General features: G+C 47.3%; 1 protein-coding gene across 1 annotated transcript in view; it reads left to right on the top strand.

The window, feature by feature from the left end:
- Positions 1-7,263, top strand: part of rspo2 (R-spondin 2) — a 43,332-nt gene extending 36,069 nt beyond the window's left edge. The window contains exon 6 of the mRNA XM_029130160.3: positions 5,766-7,263. Coding sequence (XP_028985993.1) covers positions 5,766-5,881 — 116 coding nt within the window. The 3' untranslated portion in view covers positions 5,882-7,263. The remainder of the gene's footprint in view (positions 1-5,765) is intronic.
- Positions 7,264-20,457: the final 13,194 nt, after the last annotated feature.

Genomic DNA, 20,457 nt, shown 5'->3' with positions numbered 1-20,457 from the left:
GTTCAGAGAGGTAGAGCTGCAGGAGCCGTGTCACACTGTAATGCTGAGCAGATGCTGGAATATCAGGCTTTTAGATGCATCATTGCAATTAGTAGCTTTTAGTAGCATATCTTCGTAACGCTGCAACGTCATTTAAGAACCTCTTCGCGTTGAGAGCGAGGGAGGAAAAAGCTACCTAGTATTTTCCACCTGTTCTTTAAACACTGAGGTTTGTTTGAATTATTTATGGCTTTGTGTTAAGGGTGTTTAATTCCTTATGTGACACTTGACTGGACTTTACCGTAGGCACCACTAACAACTTGGTATTGACAATAGAACGAAAAGGAGATATCGGGTCTTCAGAATCCATCTGTTCCAGTGATTCTTACCTTTCTTGGCTTTTCTGGTTCACAGGCTACGCTTTAACAAAGTGAAGGGTTACAGTAGCTCTGAGCGCAGACGGTTGGTGTGTGGATGCTAATGTGCAGGCTCTTCATGGATTCTGTGTCCTTCCTGGGCGAGCTGCGTGTGATTGACCTTCTCCAGAGGAGAAAACTCGCTCTGTCTACACTGACCCTCAGACGTATTAATCACTTTGCCAGTCGTGCATGTTTTACCGGGACTTGTCCACTTAGCGACGTTAATCCCCCGGTCAGGGTTTTCGCATTAACTTACTGTCAGGGAAACAGGGCATCAAAGCTGACGAGCTAACCTGCTTTTTCTTCTTCTTCTTCATCTCTGAGCAGATCCACCGGATCACAGACGAGAAAATAACGACCCGCCTAATCCTGACATTGGCTGTTTAAATCGGAATGCGCATGTTTTGAATCATTCTCGCCCGACGGGGCGGTGATAGGAAGCAGAGGGGGGGGCAAGAGAGGGAATGAAAGAGTGTGATCGGGGGTAACCTTGTTAGGGCTAAGTGACGCTGTGCAGAGAGCCTCTTGTCAGCTGGTTGGCAAGATGAGCTACTTGTAACAGATTGTCCTCTCTGTCAAAAGGCTGGTCTCGCCGGCTGACGTCTGTGTCTCTGCTCAAGAATTCCCCAGTAGTTATCATCCCAAATTACAGCTTTTTCACTCTCACTCAGACCAGCGTCTGTAAAAACCCATTCTTAAGCATCATTTCTCTTGTATCTCATCCTCCTTTTGCTTTTCAAATGACCTTTGCGCGGCGTTGTCCTGAGGTCAGGCTGTAGCACAAGGTAAAGGTTTTGGCCCACGCCGTGATGAGCATCGGATCACTGGAGGTCACGCGACTGTGTCCCACCTATAAATCAAGTGAAAGCTGAGTTGCTGCAGTTTTAGGGCAGTGTCAGAGTCCGTAACCTTTTCCCAGACGGAGGAGTTGTCGGTGTGTGAGTAAAGAGAGCGCTGGCTGGCCACAGATCCTTTCCCCTTCACAGCATTATAAATGTATGTGTGAGGAGGCCCTTAATGGCTGCTAATCCAATTTCTGCCACTGAAATCAAATCTCACTGGCGCCAGTAGTTCTCTCTTTCCCTCACAAATAATGGCCTCCCAGCTTTGGCCTGTTTATGAAAACATGAGCCGCCAAAAACTCCAGCTTTACCTTCCTTAAGTCCGCCCAAATCTTCTTCAAAATTGTTTGGATGTTTGTTTGTTCCGTCCCGAGCACCCCCCACCCCCTTCTCCTTGCCCCCTGAACGTTATTAATTGAGCGTCTACGTTGAGTGGAGGGATGGCGTAACAGGAGAGCCGGGAGAGTTTTCAGCAGTATAGGATCTCATTTACCGTATGTCTTAATGCCTTCTCGAGGTCAGCCATTGATTTTCCTCCAACCGCGAGCAATGGAGATAAGATTAGGCCTTCGATTCCTGCCCTGCCGCCGGAGCCGTGAGTGGATGAAATCACTGCGTGGACAGTCGGAGCGTGTTTTTAACCTCTGTGATTGTAGATCAAGGTATAGATGGGCCAAAAAAAACAAAGTGTGTACTTGGGGACCAAATCCTAAATAAGAACAGGATCATGAACCTATTGCATAATGCATAGCTTCCCTCATGCAAACGTATACATATTCTGGAGTTTGATCTCTTTTTCCAGAGCAGAGATATTCACTTTGACACAGATGAAGGCCCCTTTGGCTTTGGCATCCTTCTCTTTGGATATGGATTTGACTGATTATCTTTCAGTGCATCACTTGGACAAGTAGTCATGTTGCAGTTCCACAAGGAGATATTATTCTGGAGCCTAATAATACGATACGGGTAATAGCGCCTAACTCTTAGCTGGAAGCTCACCATGCAGCCGTCTCCGTTATTGCTGAGAGCCTCGAATATTATCGGCGGGACGTGGACGGGAGGAAGTCGCTCTGGACGGAGCGGCGTCCACCGCAGTGCACGCGGCGCAGTTTAACGTTTCTTCGCGTGCTGCTTTGACAGTTCACGAATGACGCTAAGTATTTCTCAAGCTCGCATACAGTAGGTGATGGAGGTGGAGGCACAGCAGCAGAAAATTCACTCCGAGGTCACTCCTGACAACGGTAAACAGTCATCTCACCACAGGTTCTGTTTCTGATTTGGAAATACAAAACATTTTGATTTGCTCTTGAATTTTTTTTTTGTCTGTTTGTTTAATTTACTTTAAAACTCAAACACAAACGTGGAGCTGGCAGAGGAAGATGGTATCTACGTAGGAAAACTAAACATTGGTAGAATTATGGTTTGCTGTTGTGATAGCAGATGTGGCCAAAATGGAAGGAAAAGTATAAGAATGATATTTTCTGATAAAAGCCATATTGCTTTGATCCAAGCCTCACTGTGCCAGCGAAACAAAGGCAAAAAAAATGATTTGAAACCCACTCGCCTTCCAAGACAAAAACGATCTTTACGTGCTGCGAGATTTATGAATTTGTTCTTGGTTTTGAAAGCAACTGAGATGACTTAATCATTTCTTTCCAGGCAAATTAAACTGTTTCCTCTGTGAACCCTGGTAATCAGCTTAAGTGATTACACTGGTCGTAAATATGAGATGATGAAAACTCGGTGTTCGGTGCACAGTGGCCCGAGTAGAGGCTAAATGGGAGACATGATAAAGGACCTCACAGGGATTGTATCACATGCAGGGGGAAGGGGCTTACAGTATGTGGGGATTGGTTGCCCTCTAGCTGTCAAAGCGGAGACTGAGTTATGAAATATGGCCTAAAATTGTTTCATTCATCAATTTAGGGGTTTTCAGCTGAATCTTTGAAATCCACAGATAATGTAGGAATGAAGAAAAGTTCTTGTTAACTTTATATATGACAACATAATAAACCGAACACGAGGTTCATTATCTGAACAATATCCAGAATCTGTTTTTTTTTTTTTCACATAAGTGTGATTAAAAAACGACAGGGAGGTTCTGTTTTGTATGTTCCCCGTGCAGTTCTAACTGTCCTGACAGCTGCCATCTACTCGTTACAGTGAGGAAAACGAAAAGTGGAAACAACCTTCTCACAGAGCAGAGGAGCTTGAACGCAGGGGCTCGGTTACACATGATTCTGTTTTTTCTACATACTGTAAGAGTGTGTGTGCGCCTCGCCTGCAAAAGGCTCCTGCAAAAAAGCACGGAGCTCTTCGGGTTACGGATCCGCTGCCCGCTCTGCACTAGCCAGGAAAACGACTTTTTAACTCCGCTCGCGTATTTATTTGTGTTTCGGGCAATTTCTGTAAATGCAGGCTTTTTCGGCCCTAAGTGCAGCCTTGCGTCCAAGGAATGGCCCACGAGGGCTTTGCCCCGCTACAGAGAGAGTTTAACGCTGCACCGTGTGCTTTATTGCTGTCAAATGCAATCCGGTTCCAGCTGATTGCACAGAAAGGCCTGTTTATCAAGCACCTAGCAACACGCTTCTGAATGGAAATGACCTCCTTTAGGAGCAATTAGGAAACTAAACCTCTAGGCCAGATGCCTTTTAGCTAACAAGCATTATTGTACTGGTAAGTGTTCAAAGTATTTTTAAATTGGAAAAGCCTGAGGTTTTAATGCTAGAGATATGAAAATCTCTGCTAACGGGTGACTTTGAGTTGTATCATGTTGGCGGTGAGGCTCAAAATAGCGAGATTAGCTTAATTACAGGAAATAGCTCGGAGATGGTTTGATGTTTGCATGCGTCTGTATTATTCATTGGGACCCTATTAGCAGTACCTATTACCAGTACAGTATCTTGCTGCCTCAGGCTGAAACGAGCAAGACTTGGAGGGCTCCAGTTGGTCACCGCGTGAGAAGGCAGGTAGAACTAGTGCAGTATTGAACACCCTGCGTTTCATGAGCGGGAACGCTTCAAGTGCAGTAATAAAAGCCAGAATGAGCTGGTGAAAGTGTGCGTTGGAGGCTTTTTTCCTGCGCCTCCCCCCTCGGCGAACCGTAACAGGGCTTGTTTCTTTGTGCTCTAGATCGGGATCTCAATGGCATCTCATCATCTAAGCCTTACTCCACTTTTCCCCCCATTAGATTTTCTTTTCCCTTAAATTCCCTCACACTCACTAACCCCCCCTTTGCACACATGCATCTCGCACACACACCTCGTTATCTTATTTGTGGCCTTGGCAACCAGATTGTTGCCTTGTGGTTCGGTAGCCAGAGTTCTTGCTGTCACAGGGAGAGAGAGAGAGAGAGCGAGAGAGAGAGAGAGAGAGAGAGACGTGGGTGCAGAACCTTCACCGCACAAGCTTCCATGCGAGCAGGAAGTCAGTTCCCAGCATGCCTTGCCCTTTCCCAGTGAAACCTGGGATGGATTAACCTTGGGCTGGGGGACCTTTCCAACTTGGAAAGAGAGTTATGCAACGTCTCATACTTATCTTCCTCCACTGTTGCAGTGACAGTAAAAGTGTTGGGCCGAGTTGGACATCTATGAGTTGGCTCACTTTGAAAGCCATATGCACCACAAATACTCCACAGTCAGAATCGTCTTTCTCTTCCATTAACTTTATTAAGTGAAGGTCTTCGCGTCCCAAAACAAGCGTGATTAACTCCCTGAATCCATTTCTGTCTGTCTGGTGACTTTTACTGTACAATCAATAGAAGCGGAGCTCACAGGTCATTAATCTGTTGCTCGAGAACTGATCCACTCGAGATGTTATATCACTCCGCCGCGAATGCTTCGTGTGACAGGTTCCGAGCGGATGAGCGGCTGCAAATACAACGTAACGCTGAAAACCCGTCCCCGGTCCCGAGTCTGACAGATTAATATGCAAGCGTGAGTGCAGTCATTAGCGCTACAGCTTTCCCCGCGGTGCACTAAAAGCAAATGTGCTTAGTGTAGCACCCGGCGGCTGCCAGCAGCGTCTTTACAGCGGAGCCGGGTCAATGAGGGCACGCGACGCAACACATAGAATCATTTTTAGGGTAAAGGCGTCAGGAATCTGTCTGTTTCTCCGCGTATGGAATGAGCTGGTGGAAGTGCCGTAACTACTGTAGGTGATGCACCGCTCTAAATCTGTGAATGACGTACTGTAAGTAGAATATCAGCTGTAAAATGAACGGGATTAAAACCACCTCTATAAATCAGGGCCGAACAATAAGTTACAGTACAGCGGTGGCGCTGAGTCAGAGCGTTTGGCGTTTCAGCGTTTAATATGTTTAAAAGGCGCTTATTACCAAAGTCATCATGTTACGGCAAACGTACAGAGGTTTACGCCGCCGCACTGCTTTGCCTTGGCTCGCCGTCCACTAACGACGCAGGCCGTGTTACAGCTAATAAAGGAACTTGGCCGCAGAAACGCAGAGCCGCTTGAGGAATAACCCCCCACCCCACCCCTTTGCTTTCTCTCTCCCGCTTTTACCCAGGTGGTCCGGGAAAACACCGACCCAAAGAACCAAAGAAGAAGAACAAGCAAAGACTGCGGCTACGGGCCCAGAACCAGCACAGCGACCACTTGGCTTCGGCGCGCTCGAGCCAGTGAGGACTGAAAGCGCAGGTCGAGCGAAGAAGCGAAGAAGCGAAGCTGCTAGCCGCTGCTGCACCCATACTCTGACTCTGAAGACGTTGACGGCACCCACCACCTCCCCACCCGAAAACCCCGGCCGACAGCTCACAGGTCCACCACCAGTATCACCATCACCATTAAACACGGCGTGCCCCTGCCTCCCAAAGCTTCTGTGAGCAGCCAGGTGACTCTGATCCCTCAGCCCCGTCCCTTTCCTTCTGGACCTTTATACATGACATTAGTCACACACACACACACACACACACACACACACACACACACACACACACACACACACACACCACCCCTAACCATCATTCACAATGTCATGCACCATCCAGGGAGATGGAAGATGGAAGGGCAACCAGAGACTACGGAGGCGGGACAGCTGGATAGCGGGGTAATGATGGGAGGTTTAGCAAGGAGGGTTAGCAAGCTGAACAGCGAAGAGGCGGAAGACATTTGACTGAAGCTAAACGATGCTGATGGACAAGAAAAAGGCATCTTGAACTGGAAGACAGCTGTTATTATTTTTTTTTTTGATCCTATATTTATGTCAACGCTACGCTCACCTCCCCTCTAGATGGAGACGCAGTGTTCCAGTGTGTGGCCTTTCTGTTATGTACATTTTTGAGAGTAATATTAAAGAAATGACCATTCATAGTTGCAAAGTATTTTATTCTCAGCACAAACTGTTTACGTTCAGACTGCTTTATGCTTTAACTGTATAGTGTGGATAAACAAAAGAAGAACTTTAGTTGTTGGACTCGCATGGCAACAGACTCATGTACATAGTTTATCTAAATATGAAAGCTTATTACTGTATTTTCAGTATTGACTCGTTCACCGTTCTAAATGTTTTAGAGATAAAAAAAGGTTGTATTACCAAGCTAAAGATTAAAATGATTAAAAACAAATAATAAATAGCTGCCACATAGCTGTTTCACTTATATGGTATATATTTGATTTATTTATTAATTCTATTTTGTACTTTTTTGTTCCGTGAGACTTGTTTTTTTTGCCTCATACTGTTACTCTTATATGCTGAATTACTCCTTGAGTTCCTTATAACAGTTAATATCTTTAACATGTGGAAACAGTTTTGTGTGATGTCACGCAAAGTGTTGTATTACATTCATTTGACCTCATCTACTGATTTCACTGTTTTAAAGAAGATGAAGAAGAAAAAAGGCAAACTATGCTTTGACATATTCTAGGTTTAATAATTAGGATCCATCAAATGTATGGTCATAGGACTGCATATGTGTACATTGTGTTTTATTAAATACATTTCATGTGACTGTATGATGAAGCCTTTCATTGTCTATGTCTATAATATATGTGGCTAAACTCTAAAACTGTTGCGTCCTTGTCTTGCTTTACTGTACATTTATGTGATTTTGAAAAAAACATTTGTGAAATCCATCGGCACGACACAAGAAATACCTCCGGCCAAAGGATTGGACATGGTCGATTGGGCCTTTAGCAGCATGACGGCACAGCTAAGGCCTTGCAGTGCATGTGTGAGGGTTCATTCACGTTCAGCATCACTCTCTAACATGTAAGACCAGTTAGTCTTCCTCTTGGAATCCTCAGCGCATCAGCCTGATAGATGGAAAATGGCACAGACACAGACGGGTTTTAATGCAAGTCATCACACAATGTATTAAAAAAAAATCCAAATCTGCTGGACAACTTACGGACGCACAGTAGCGGATGAATCGCGCCGTGTCACGTATGTGGTTCTGGAAATCGCGGACCTGAACTCACCTGATCCGTCCACAGGGACGCTGTGGGTCTTCGGGTTTCTCTTTACATGCTTCGCTGTATGTCAAGCCCTAATGCTCTGCAGCTTTTAGAGCCGGAACCTCTTTCCCAGCTGTTCTAAGTGGCAGAGTGCGTTTGACCTAGACTTTACAGTTTCACAGATTCATGTGAACCAAGAAGCTGCAAAACTGACGAAACGTGAAATAAAGTCGGAAGAGGAGTCTTTTTGTGCATAACTGGACGATATTCCCATATTCTAGGCAAACAATTGTGACAATTGTGTAAACGTTCAAAGGTCAGATGCATATTAGCAGACACAGAGTAACACCCCCCCCTCCATAAGCAACCCGCTCCACTGTGGTGGCAATGAATCAAAAACAAAAGGATGCCTGTTGCAGAGAATCAAACCCAGCATAGATGTACTGTAGCAAGTTGTTTTAAAAGACATCTGCTGCTGGTTAGGAGTTTATGAAAGACTCACAGATGTCGTCCCCCGGGCCAGACTGTCACTGGCCCAGACAGGGGGATTTAGACCTACGGGCCTACGGAGGGGAACTGCACCGAAGTGGATTCATTAGGTACGAGACCACCTCGACAGCGAAGCGCTCCAGCGTCTGCAAGGGAAACGCAGCGGTACAGCTCACAAACAGAACGGGATGGATGCGTCTCTACAGGACACCGGCCATGTTGTCAGCGACGGTAAGCAGTCGTCCCAGCGCCAACCACATCTGTAAACTGTGTGGACTCTATGTGTGCGTGCTCCGGTGTTTACGCTCAGTGTGGGCCTGAAACTCCCTTTTAATCTGACAGAGAATTTTCATTAGTTCTGTGGGGACCTATTATTAAAGCCGGCTTCAAAGGCCCACCAACTGAAAGCGCTCACAGGAAACAACCCACTAGGTGCAGATCAGTGATAGCGCTCTGCGAATGCGTGAGCGCGGCAGTCATTCACTCACAAAGCAGTGGAAAGGTCTAGTCTGCAGTCGCACACGGTTCCGCGTGTGACACATTCGCTCCGTGGCAGCAATACCATTGCCCGGGATCATAAATGTAATGTACTAATCATAATAATTTGCTGTTTTTAATAACCGCATAATGACTCATCACATGCCCTGTTAGAAGTCGTTAATCTTCATATGGGTTCGTTGTGGTGTTTGGCACCAGGCGGAACTCAATGAGTAGGAACTATGGTGTCAAAGGACAAGCACACAGTAACATAGTGAACACGTTTGCCATATGTTAGTTATCAAGGCCCAGTTCAGATTGTGGCGTCCTACAGTTCTCAATCTCCAAAATAAATACATTCCCTAATAACAGTCATCTCTTTTATTTGTTGTTTGAAACAGGAAGCTGTGTAACGATGTCTCCAAATGGCTCTAGTCCACGTCTGCCTCACTCCTGGACAGGAAAGGGAAACCATTCATGTTCCTTATGTGTATTAACATTACAAATATATGTTTGATTTTATTATTGTTTTATTTCTGGACCGCAATCGGGGGAATATTTATGAGTCACGTCCTGTTGCAGGGTTCGTGTGGATACGTGGCAGCAGGTGCAGTGGAGAACCCAGGTGGATACTTTTTACCACTATCCATTACATGGGACAGAGGGGCAGCTATCCCGGCCCAGAGCGCTGCTTCCTCTGGGTGCTGTTAGTAGGTTTGGGCTTTTTTAACCCCGCGTTGCCATAAAACACACGCCTTTTTCTATTACACTGACCTTCAAATGCAACACAAAGCCATTGTCCCAACTCACGTTGGGTGAATCTGTCCTTCCACTCCGGACGTGACATGCACAGGCTTTATGAGCTGGACTCAATCCTAAGGTGCACCTTAAACACATTACGTTTCCTCTCACCGGTGCCCCCAAAGCCACAGGCCCAACCATTATAATGGTGAGGCTGGTGAGGACGAATCCACAAGGATTCCCATGCCCGCCCACCCCCCCGACCCGCTGCCTGCCTTCCGCCTTCATTCAGTTTTTATACGTGCCTAGTAGTCGCCTTACTACTGGTTTCAAGGGAGAATTAATCGAAAACAGGCCTTATTAAAGTATATTAAGACCACTTGCACTGAACGTAATGTGCTCAATAAGGGTCCACAGGGGTCGTATCCGAGCCATAGCTGACACTCGTGGCTTTAGGAAGTGGGGATAAGCTGTTCTGTTGTGGCGCTGCACCTCTTCCGGGGGGCATTCACTGGAGCCAAGTGTTGAATTGTGGGTAAGGAGATTTTAAGTGGATATGGGCACAGCGGGGGGTGAAAGGAGGGTCTCACTGTTCTGGAATGTTCATCCTCCCCCACCGCCACCTTCATTCAGGTCTGGATTATGCAGTGCCATGCTTCCGAAGCAACCTTTGCCTCCAAGTGGAGGGTCTGCAAGGGGAGGTTTTCATTCATACATGTTCACATGTAAAAACAGGCATTATGCCCCTTATAAAAAGCCGGCGTGATTGCTTCCACCGTGGCGCAGCGGCTAGGTGGAAGTGGAGCCACCGCCGCAGGGTGGTATATCTTTGTCTCGCCCGGTGGGCCGGTGGGCCGGGCTCCCTGGGAAGCCTGGAGCCAGCGATGCGCCCAGCAGCACAATGCGCTCATCATCCCCCAGCGCAGACGACTTTATTGGGCAGCGTGTGGCTGCTGGAGACGCGTTTAATTAACTCAGCTGTAGTGGAGGTCGTGACCTCATGTCAGTGTGTGTGTGTGTGTGTGTGTGTGTGTGTGTGTGTGTGTGTGTGTGTGTGTGTGTGTGTGTGTGTGTGTGTGTGTGTGTGTGTGTGTGTGTGTGTGAATGGCTCCCAGCCTTTGCTCTGAAGTGTGACCTGCGGTCGAGTCTCTGCTTCACACTTTGCTCTCTGCTGTTGCTGGTTTTAGTGATTAACAATAAAACGTTCTGACTAATGTGTCGGTTAACATTCTGAAACAATTGCACTTATATGACTTATTGCAGGCAATATTTTTTGTAATGCTTCTCTGGATCCAATCAGACTCGCCCTTAATAGGGAGCCAAACAGAAAGAGCGATTAAATGTGAAATTAAAAAAGGTTTTAGTCGTAATATATCATTTAATATATGGAAATTAATGAGCTCGTGGTTGGACGATAAATTATACAAACCACAGAGGAAGTTGAACTAATGTGCTGTTAAGGGAAATAGGCCTTTTTCAGCACATAGCAGTAGTGTGAAAGAGCAGTAGGCTGGTCAACCTTTCAGTCGCCAAAATATGGAACGCCGCACCTGTTATGCACGGCATCATCCTCCTCAGAGCCCAACACTGTGAACGTGTGAAGCAATGCAACCGACCGAGAAAGTTTCCGTCGACCACGCACGTACGTATGATGTATGAAGATGTATAAAGCTGGTGCAACTTCCTGACGTTCACCGGTGAACAGGCCCCTAATTGCTGCATGCCTGCATTGTGTTATCTGTGTGTGTGTGTGTGTGTGTGTGTGTGTGTGTGTGTGTGTGTGTGTGTGTGTGTGTGTGTGTGTGTGTGTGTGTGTGTGTGTGTGTGTGCGTGTGTGTGTGAGGAAACTGAACAGAACCCTGGGCTCCCATTTGCCATCTCCATGTGTGGTTTGGCAGCGGTTCCGTTGGTACGGGGGAGCACTACGGGCATCCGTCTGGGCGCGGGGCAAGCCTGGCGCGCTGCTCAGCCAACCGCATGGCTGCATGAGGGTGGGATCAGCGCAGGAGTCCACCAGGCTCCAGTCTGGGAGTCTGCTGCGTGTGCGTGAATCTGTGTGCGTGTGTGTGTGAGGGCAATTAACGTGTAATCACATGGCTTAAGACAGGAACCGCTGGTTTTAGCATCGCTCTGGATGTTGCATGCAACGCGCTGACCTCTCGTCTCTGTCCCAGAATCCATCTGGACGCGTGTGTTCCCTAATCATTTCTGCAGCCAATTAACACCGGAGCATTTATTTGACCTCCGTGGTCATTAGAATTGTGAGGTGTGATCCAGCACCATAGCGTGCACGCCACCGTGGCTGGCTGCCATACCTCGCTAACGGGGAAATCACAGCAGAGCCGTCTGAGCCTGGCCCGGTTCACACTTGGACAGCGGACCACCCTTGGAACGCTAGGTTGCCCCTGGAGGAGCTGTTTGTTGGAGACCAGGGGAAGATTTTACTTCCTTTACACCCAAATAATGGAGCCTGCTAGTGGTTCAGACTGCCGGCTAGTCAGCAAGTTTGATTAAAGAACTTTCTTGTAAGTAACGTAACTGATGTTATTGTGTTAAACAAACATCACTTAACTACTTTGGTGTCAAAGCCAATTAGACAATTAAAAACTGGTATAACACATTAATCAAATCCTTTTTATATCATTTATATGTAATATGAAATGACATTATATTTATATTTTATGTTCCATACCCCACTGTATTTTTAATGACTTAGTTTATTCTGTTTTGGGCTTCAATGCAGAAACATATGGGTTAATAATTAACCCTTTCCAAGATTTAGAATTAGAATCTTTGACCCACAAATCCTTTCCGTTCTTTCGTACCTCATCGTTCACGGCAGTTGCTGCCGCCGCCAAGATTTTTTGACACAATACTAGGAACTCTGCCAAACTATGTGTAACACAGGAAGAAAATGCAATTAGAGACCACTGTAATTAGTCCAATAAATGTTTTTTTTTTTTCCCTCGGCTGTATTAGAAACAAAGCGGGGCTTATTACAACGCGCTCGGGTTTTATTGTGAGAGCTTGTAAGCGGCTGATGTCTTCGGCGTGGAGTCAGAGGGCATTTGCTTTTCTGTGGCAATGAAACTAATTTAACTGGAGCCCGTGCACTAACAAAACCCGGCTTCTGCTACTGTGAACCCGAGCGAATGTGAAACTGCCTCTCTGCTTCCTACGAGAATGCAATAAATGCATCAGTGGAATTTTTTTGCTTTAATTAAAGTTCGTTTTATCCTCCTCCACTAACTCTGATAGAAGATTTAAATAACAGATACTGCTGCAAGGCCATGCTGCTTTCATTTGTTTTAATTATACGCTAGGTAATGTGGATGCTTATATGACTTCCATTAAAAAGGCAACACGCTGCAGCACTGATGCTTTCGAGAAACGTCCGTGAAAACTACACAGTGATCTTGTTAAACAGGATTACAGAGCTTCTGAAGCCGTTATGTGCGTTTCATAAAGTACAGAAGACGGCCACGCTCATTACTGGGATACTTAGGTCATATATATATATGCCCAGAACATCACGTTGTAACTTGTAATACTTCCAATTCATAGATGAAGAGCAACGAGCGTGCACGGTCGCGATGGCATGGCTTTAATGGTCTGCAGCCGCCAGTCGGGGCTCTGAAGGCTCCTGCCATAGATGTGGCTTCTCTGAGGGTGTCGAGGGGGGCTGGGGGGCAGAGAGGGGGTCAGGCGCCCTCACCACTCCCTGGGTGTCGGCTGGCCCAGTTTGCTGCCACATGAAGGCCTTGCGCACGTGCGCTTTAGAAAAATAGAAGGACTGAGATGTGGGAGATGGTTTCTGAGCGATCCGGGTAGGTAGGCGTGCGGCACGTGCGTAGACGGGGAGTAAACACGCGCATGTGGCGCGGCGTGGCTGGGCGTGCGACGGGACACCGATGAGTGATACGGGAGTCGGCATATGGCGGAGGCCTCGCGCCGGCCTCTAATTTGCTCCGGCTGTGTCCTGTATTCGTCAATTAAGCCGCGCGGCGTAGCCCCGCCCCGCGCGCGCCCCCGCGCACCGGGCGCCGCTACGTTCGGCTGCCGCGCGCGGTGCGGCGCTCGTCTCTGGTGAGCGAGCCGTCTGCTGCGGCCTGCTCGGTCGCAGCCTGTCACGCCTGTGAAAATGTTTGCGAAGCGGAAAAGCCAGAGAGCTGTGGTCCCGCGCCAAAAAAAGGGTCTTCGCTCGCGCTCGGCGCGTAATGAAAGAGCAACGCGGCGCAGCGAGCGGCGCGCGGCTATAAACAAACAGCTTCACTTTTTATGCTCATCGCCTTTGTGCGTTGCCCATCTTCTGTCCAGATGCCGTACCTAGACTACAATTAGCGGGGAATCGTAATTTGCCTGGAAACTTCATTCATCCTCAGATCTTTTCAAGGCAGCCTCGTAAAGGCCTACACTTGTATTGCCTCTAATATGTTTTTGGAGACGTTCGCAGTGGAAACGCTTAGTCTCTTTCGCCAACCAGGACTCGATGAGAAAAAAAAAACGGCCTTTCTCGACACCGCATCTTGTCCCCTTTTCAAACTCTTAACAGCCAAAGCAGGCGGTCAGAATGAGCCACACCGCCTCATCCACGTCGCTTTACACCCAGCTTTTATAACGTAACGTGGCAAGCGTTTCGCGACGAGGCACTAATGATATATTTTCTCAGCTGGATCGTGGGAACTGCGCCGCCGACCCACAGCGGTGTCGAGTCTCGGTGCGTGAGCGCGCGCCAGGAGGCGCGGGGGGGCGGCGGAGAACTGCCGCACGCCGCACCACGCCGAGGGAAGACGCGAGATAGTGGAACCCACGGGGAAACGAGAACGTCGGACGGAGGCTCTGAGAACCCAGACTTCACCCTCCGACAGTTCGGAAATATTCGCTTTAGTAATGGGGAAAAGTGGATTTGGCCAGACGTCTGTGTTCCTCCCGTGGAAACTCATCTGCCTTCTGCGAGGCGACACTATTAGTGCCTTTCAATCGCTCCCAGTACAAAACCATTCCAATCTACATTTGGTGTTAGAAGACGTGTATTCAATAGTCTCTAATAGAAACCCACGGTTTTCTCCTCTCTTGAAATATCACATCTCGCTGTGTTACAGCTGATTGTGTCAGCCATTATTCTTTGCTCCTTTTGCGAACGTGTCCTCGTCCAGGTTGTTTCCCCCTGGATGCATTATCTTTAGGTAAATACAGTGAGTAACGGCCCCCACATTACAAGTGCCATTGCTCTAAATGCCTCCAATACAGCAACATATTTGTTACAGATAATGGCTTCTTTGATGGTCGCTTAATCTGTTTCTTCCAAAAAATTCATTCAATTAGGAAGTACAAAAGCGCTCTCAGAGGGCTGAACTCGACATCGGTTAACTCAAATTTAAACGTTCAAGAGGACCACATTACCTTTTTTTATGATTTTGATTATAATGGGGTCTTATTTAAAACACATGCATGTAGTAATATTCAGCAGCTGCGCGGCTCTGCCTCCGGGGCCATTCTTTGTTCGGCTCAGAGGAAGGAAAAAAGGGGAAAGGAAAAGCAAAGCTTCCACATGCTAACATTTACACAGTGATTTCTTTTAACTGCGCTCTAGTTTTTAATTTGCCCTGGACTAATGCTTTTAAAAGTAGGACTGGAGGTATTTTATTGAAGTCCTGCCTAGCGCGGGGCCGGGCCCTGCTGATTGTCGTGGCCCTGCAGCCTGTCTGTTTCCTACCTGACACTCTGTGTTAGTCCCTTCATTCGCCGTGGCAACGTTCGCCACGCAGCATCTCGCCTCCGCAAGGTGACTGTAACGCAGCCTGACTGCGAGAACCTCCTCCGGGCCTCCTTCTTCAAAGGCCTCCAATAAATTAATGGCTCTCGTATCGGTTGAGCGGGAGAGTCGAGGGGAATCATGTTCAATAGATATATGTTGGTAAAGAGAAGAATGTTAAACAGATCCTAATCTGAGCAGCCAGAGGGCGGGAGTCGCTTTTAGTTAAACACTTCCAGTCATAATAAAGCATCTATCAAACTTAAGCTGAGTTGATGAGTTGTTTATATTCAGTCCTTGTGACCTCGTAGGTCCCGTCCCGTTACAGCACCCATCAAAGGCATCAGCCGTGTGATACTTGATCCAAACGTTATTGCAGATCAACCTGTGACTTGTGGTGGAAAACGCCCGTCCCCCGGTTCGAAAAGCAGCAGAGGTGCAGTGTTTACGGCTGCGGTCCGTCGGCCGCCGTGGCCGCGTGTCTCTGCTGTCCAGGACGGGGCGTGAGAGGGTTCTGGCAGCGCCGGCATCAGCAGTATAACATGACGGGGTCTGGACCGCTCCACAGCTCCGTCCTCCAGCGTTATGGACCTTCATAAAAACACAAGCCGGGCCCAGAGACCTGGCAGAATTACATCCCCAGGGTTAATTACAGGCAAATAGAGGAAAAATGACTGTTTAACTGAAACGTAGACTTGACTCTTTCATGACCCTCAGTTTTACGCTATAAAGAACACATTTTTATGATCAGGCTCTCCTCAAGGCCAAAGATACTACATCTTCATGCGCCGCGTGTGTGTGTGTGTGTGTGTGTGTGTGTGTGTGTGTGTGTGTGCGTGTGTGTGTGTGTGTTTAAGGCTGAGACTGGATTCGAATTACAGGGGAACATGGCGGCAACTGAGCTCCTGCAGAAGTGACAACTGCTGAGTGTGTACGCGTGTTGTGAGAATCCGAGGGTTTCCCGTTTGTTAGGTTTTACTTCAAAGAAATGTGTGTGGTGTCATGACAATAAAAGGTCCTTTGAGCTTTTAAATTAACGTCAGTATCAACAACAACAGCTTTGCTTCATGCTTTTTAGCAGGTTTGCTAAAGAGGCCATTGACACTAAACTTAAAAGCTGTTGTGTGATGCAATGATCCTCAACATCAATCTAAGTCAACCATAAATGCAGTATTGGAGTTTGTGGGTCTCAACCAATTAAGATCCTTCCTTGATCCCGACTTCCTTCTAAGCTCTGTTCAGGTCCTATCAGATACACAGATAGCAGATACCTCTGCGACTGCCAATTTTACATTGTTTGTACATTGAGTTCACTGATTTCTGACCAACCAGGAAATTGCAGATCCGGTGTCTGATCACTGGTCCCTGCACCTCTGTCATATCAAGCTCCCATCATATAAACAGTTCAGACATGTCCCCTACATCCTTCACCGATATAATGAGACGGGCTCAGATTGGACGCTGCCGTTCTAAAGCATTAGCGGCACGGAGTAAACAGCGAGGCCTCGTTAGAGGAGCAGATGAAAAAGTTGGTGTTTACGATCACAATTACCACCTTTGCTTTAGTGCCTACTTTAATCATACCCATATCCCTCTTCCTCTCGCAGCCCTACAAAGCCTCTGCACTTTAGTATCACACACATAAAACACGGCTTCACCAGTTCATTTGCTTCCCTGACTCGAGTTTATTTGCTGACTGTAAAACGTCTTTAACCCACTCAAACGCGGCAGAATGCGACTCGGCGCTGGTGTCGTACTTTTTTAGGCCGTTTGTACGTACATTGGATCACACAGTCAAATAACCTGTGGCACAAAACCTTTCACCACGATGATCATCATTATAGTTAATCACCGTTCATTTCCAGTTTCACAAGAGCCCACAAGATCAAACATGGAGTATTTTCAGCATTTTCCTATGGCATGGTCTGGAACAACAGTTTGGAATAATTGAAACAATATGCAGCATATGAAGACTCACAGTTACTGAACCATCACCACAGTTTGCTGATATAGTGATAATGATGTGAGCTTGTTTTCTCTTTGTTGCTGCCACAATAAATGGCCCCGCAGTCCGGTCAGTTGTAACACACCCCAGCAACACCATCTTGTGGAGGCAGAGGGACGAGTGAGCTCAAAGAGCCAGAGTCATCCAGGAGACCAACAACAACGGCAACGACAACGGCAACAACAACAACAACAACAACAACAATTAAAACAACAACAACAGCAGCAGCTTCGACAACAACAACGACGACGACGACGACAACAACAACAACAACAACAGCATCTTCAACAACAACAGCAGCAGCATCTTCAACAACAACAACAACAGCAGCATCTTCAACAACAACAACAACAACAACAACAACAGCAACAGCAACAACAACAACAACAACAACAACAACAACAACAACAACAACAACAACAACAACAACAACAACAACAACAACAACAACAACAACAACAACAACAACAACAACAACAACAGGGTTGCCCCGGTTACTCATGAGCTCCACCGCACATCAGCCAAAGACGTTCCCTTCTCCTCCGGCCAACGTTTGATTTGTGGTCCTCGCGTTGGATTCAGCGTTTCCTGGATTTGAGACATCTTCAGTTTTTAGCACGTTTCTCATTTCACCGCGTCTCCCTCTTCTCGAGTTCGCCTGAGCCAGAGACGAGGGCGAGACTGCTGTATGGTGAGATGCGACAGTTCAAACACACTGCGGTTCATTAAAGACATCCTGTTGGCTTAAAGAGGATATAAGATCCCGAACCAGACTCCTATTGCTAAAACACTAAAACACACATGACCAGACCACATCAGCGCCGAAGCTGGAAATCACAGGCCCGCCGCGGCCGACCGTGCACAACAATACCATTTTCCATTTGTGTGTTTTTGAGCTGGTACCGCACTGCTGCTCCGGGATGCCGCCGAGCTGCGCAGATGGTGTCCAGCAATGTTTAACGTCACATCTGCGGTGCGGCGACTGTCACACAAGCCCCAGGGACTGATTTATTCCACTTTACTGAGCTTCACACAATATTTTATTCCTTTTTAATGGGACATATTATCTTTAAAGTGAACATAAAAATGGAAGTAACCACTGACCAGAACTAATGTCATTGAGACGGAGGAAGGAGGGTTTTGGTTGGAGCAAATTCCGGGTTTCAGTCAGGAAGTGGAAGGAACGAGAGGGGGAATTCTGAATGAAATGATCTACCTGTGACTATTTAAGGAAAAGTGGGCCTAGAATTAACCATGACTCATACCCTAGCATCGCTATGCTATCACAGAGAGTTTTAGAAGGTTTGTGTATTGCTTTAATGTTCAGTACGAGTGCTGCTATTAGCTGCCTCTAAACTGCCTTTTATGCATTTTCATAAGACATTTCCTACAGTACCCTACCTGTCGCCTGAATCCAACAGAACTGCAGCTGCATTAACGCATATTGGAGCCTCATGCAGCATGTGCTCAGGTTAAACTGTTCAGTTGCAGTTTGTTCTTATTTGTATCTCATTAAAGGGCTGAAACCCATACTTTGTGACTGTTGACCTCCTTCTTCGACTCTGCAAGTAAAACACCTTCGGGAGCTCGTGCCCTGAGTCTAACGTTGCTCCGTTCCCGTGGGTTCTTCCGCTGAGACGGGCCAGGAGAGCTGCCGCGCGCCGCTGCAGTCCAACAACTCCACTGTTTGTGTTCATGCGTGTGTTCATGCGCGCGCTGCAATACAGTAGCTGTGTACCCGGGGCTCTCGTCCAAACAGCTGGTGCCCATCTGTTTCTTCTTCTGCTCCTGCGGCCTGTGGCTCAGGGAGCGAGGTGCACTGGCATGCGGTGTCTGGGTCTGGACCAGCGGCGGGGAGGTGTGCGCCGCGCGAGCGAGCGAGCGAGCGGGCGCGAGCGGCGAGCGCGCGCGCGTGCGTCCGACTGTGGTTTCACGGCGGGTGAGCGCTCCCGTGTGTGTGCGCCGACTTGCGGGTGCGCTGCCATGTGTGCGGATTACGTCCATCTGCACGGCCGCGTGGTGCGAATGTGTGTCTGGCGGTTGGTAATAATCACATTATACATCCACTTTAATATTTCTGACACGCAATCATACAGCGTGTTGCAGCGAATACATCTCAAACCGCTCGGCTGCTCCCTGCTCCAGCGGTGAGTCATTGCAGAGAGGCGTTCAGTCATTCCATTTATTGTTTATGTAAATCATATAGACTGAACATAATGTTTGCCGCAGAGTTCCAGGTTTCCGTCATTACTCGGCTTTATGGCTTTATGGCCGTGATTGCGCTCTGAAAATATGCACCTTCCATCACACAAGCACATAAAAAGTAAGAGCGCTCTGATGCTTTAAACAGAAGAGGGGATGCGGATGAGTTGGTATTTCTCTTGGGTAAGGACACAGATGCCGGGGGAATGCTGAGCGCTTAAAGAATCAAGATGATCGTTACTGATGTGGCAAATGTTATGTCTGAGGCTTTGTGACCATGACCTGCCTTGAACTCAATCCCACTTTTAATGCATTAAGATTGGAAGAACGGTTCCTTTATATTTCCACTAGAGGGCAGTGTTGATCTTACAATAACTTTTAGATTCTGCAATGAAGTGTTCGGGTCTGACTGTGAGGCCTCTGGGACGGCAGCTGACTCGCTCTCCTTCACACACAGGCAAAGCAGATCCAACGACTGTTCTGTCTGCGTTTGTTGAGACACACTGAGATGAAAACGTTGATGCATGAATTAAACTAAATGTCCTAATGTCTTGTGAGTTACTTGCTAATATAAGCCCATGTAACCAGGTGGAGTACAAATAAATCAAGCATATTTCCATTATATTTCTACACAGATTCAGCCTGGCCTCATAATTGGATAAAAACATGTCCACTTAGTTTCTGTAAATTCACATCATGCAGCTTAGCATTAAGCAGGAGAAAATGCAGTAACAGTTACTGTGGCCTCGTGTAATGTCACGTTTTTCCTTCTGGGTAACACACTACGTGTATTTTCATATTATTGTAGGTGCTCTTTAAATTGTATACTGCGGCCCAGAGCGCAGGTTAAGCACCGGGTCACTGCGTTTGCAGAGTTTCAAATTTCAAAGCGATAATCGTCGCGTGTCGCAGGAGCCCGAGCTTCACTAAACCCACGAGCTCGTTAAGAAATAGGATATTTATCTGCAGGCCCAGGAAGAGCACCTCTGCATTGTTCCACTGTCCCGCAGACACAACACAGGCAAACTAATCGAACAGTGAGTCATGCAGCTCTCCACCGCAGCACCAGAGCCGGCTGCTGGAGACGCGGCGTTAATTGCTCTCGATGCGTCGGATCCGGCGCAGGTCCGCGGCGAG

This window comes from Betta splendens, chromosome 16 (genome assembly GCF_900634795.4).
Source record: "Betta splendens chromosome 16, fBetSpl5.4, whole genome shotgun sequence".
In the NCBI taxonomy this organism is placed as follows: domain Eukaryota; kingdom Metazoa; phylum Chordata; class Actinopteri; order Anabantiformes; family Osphronemidae; genus Betta; species Betta splendens.
Note: the sequence above shows the minus strand (reverse complement) of the source record. Positions and strands in the feature narration are given on the sequence as shown.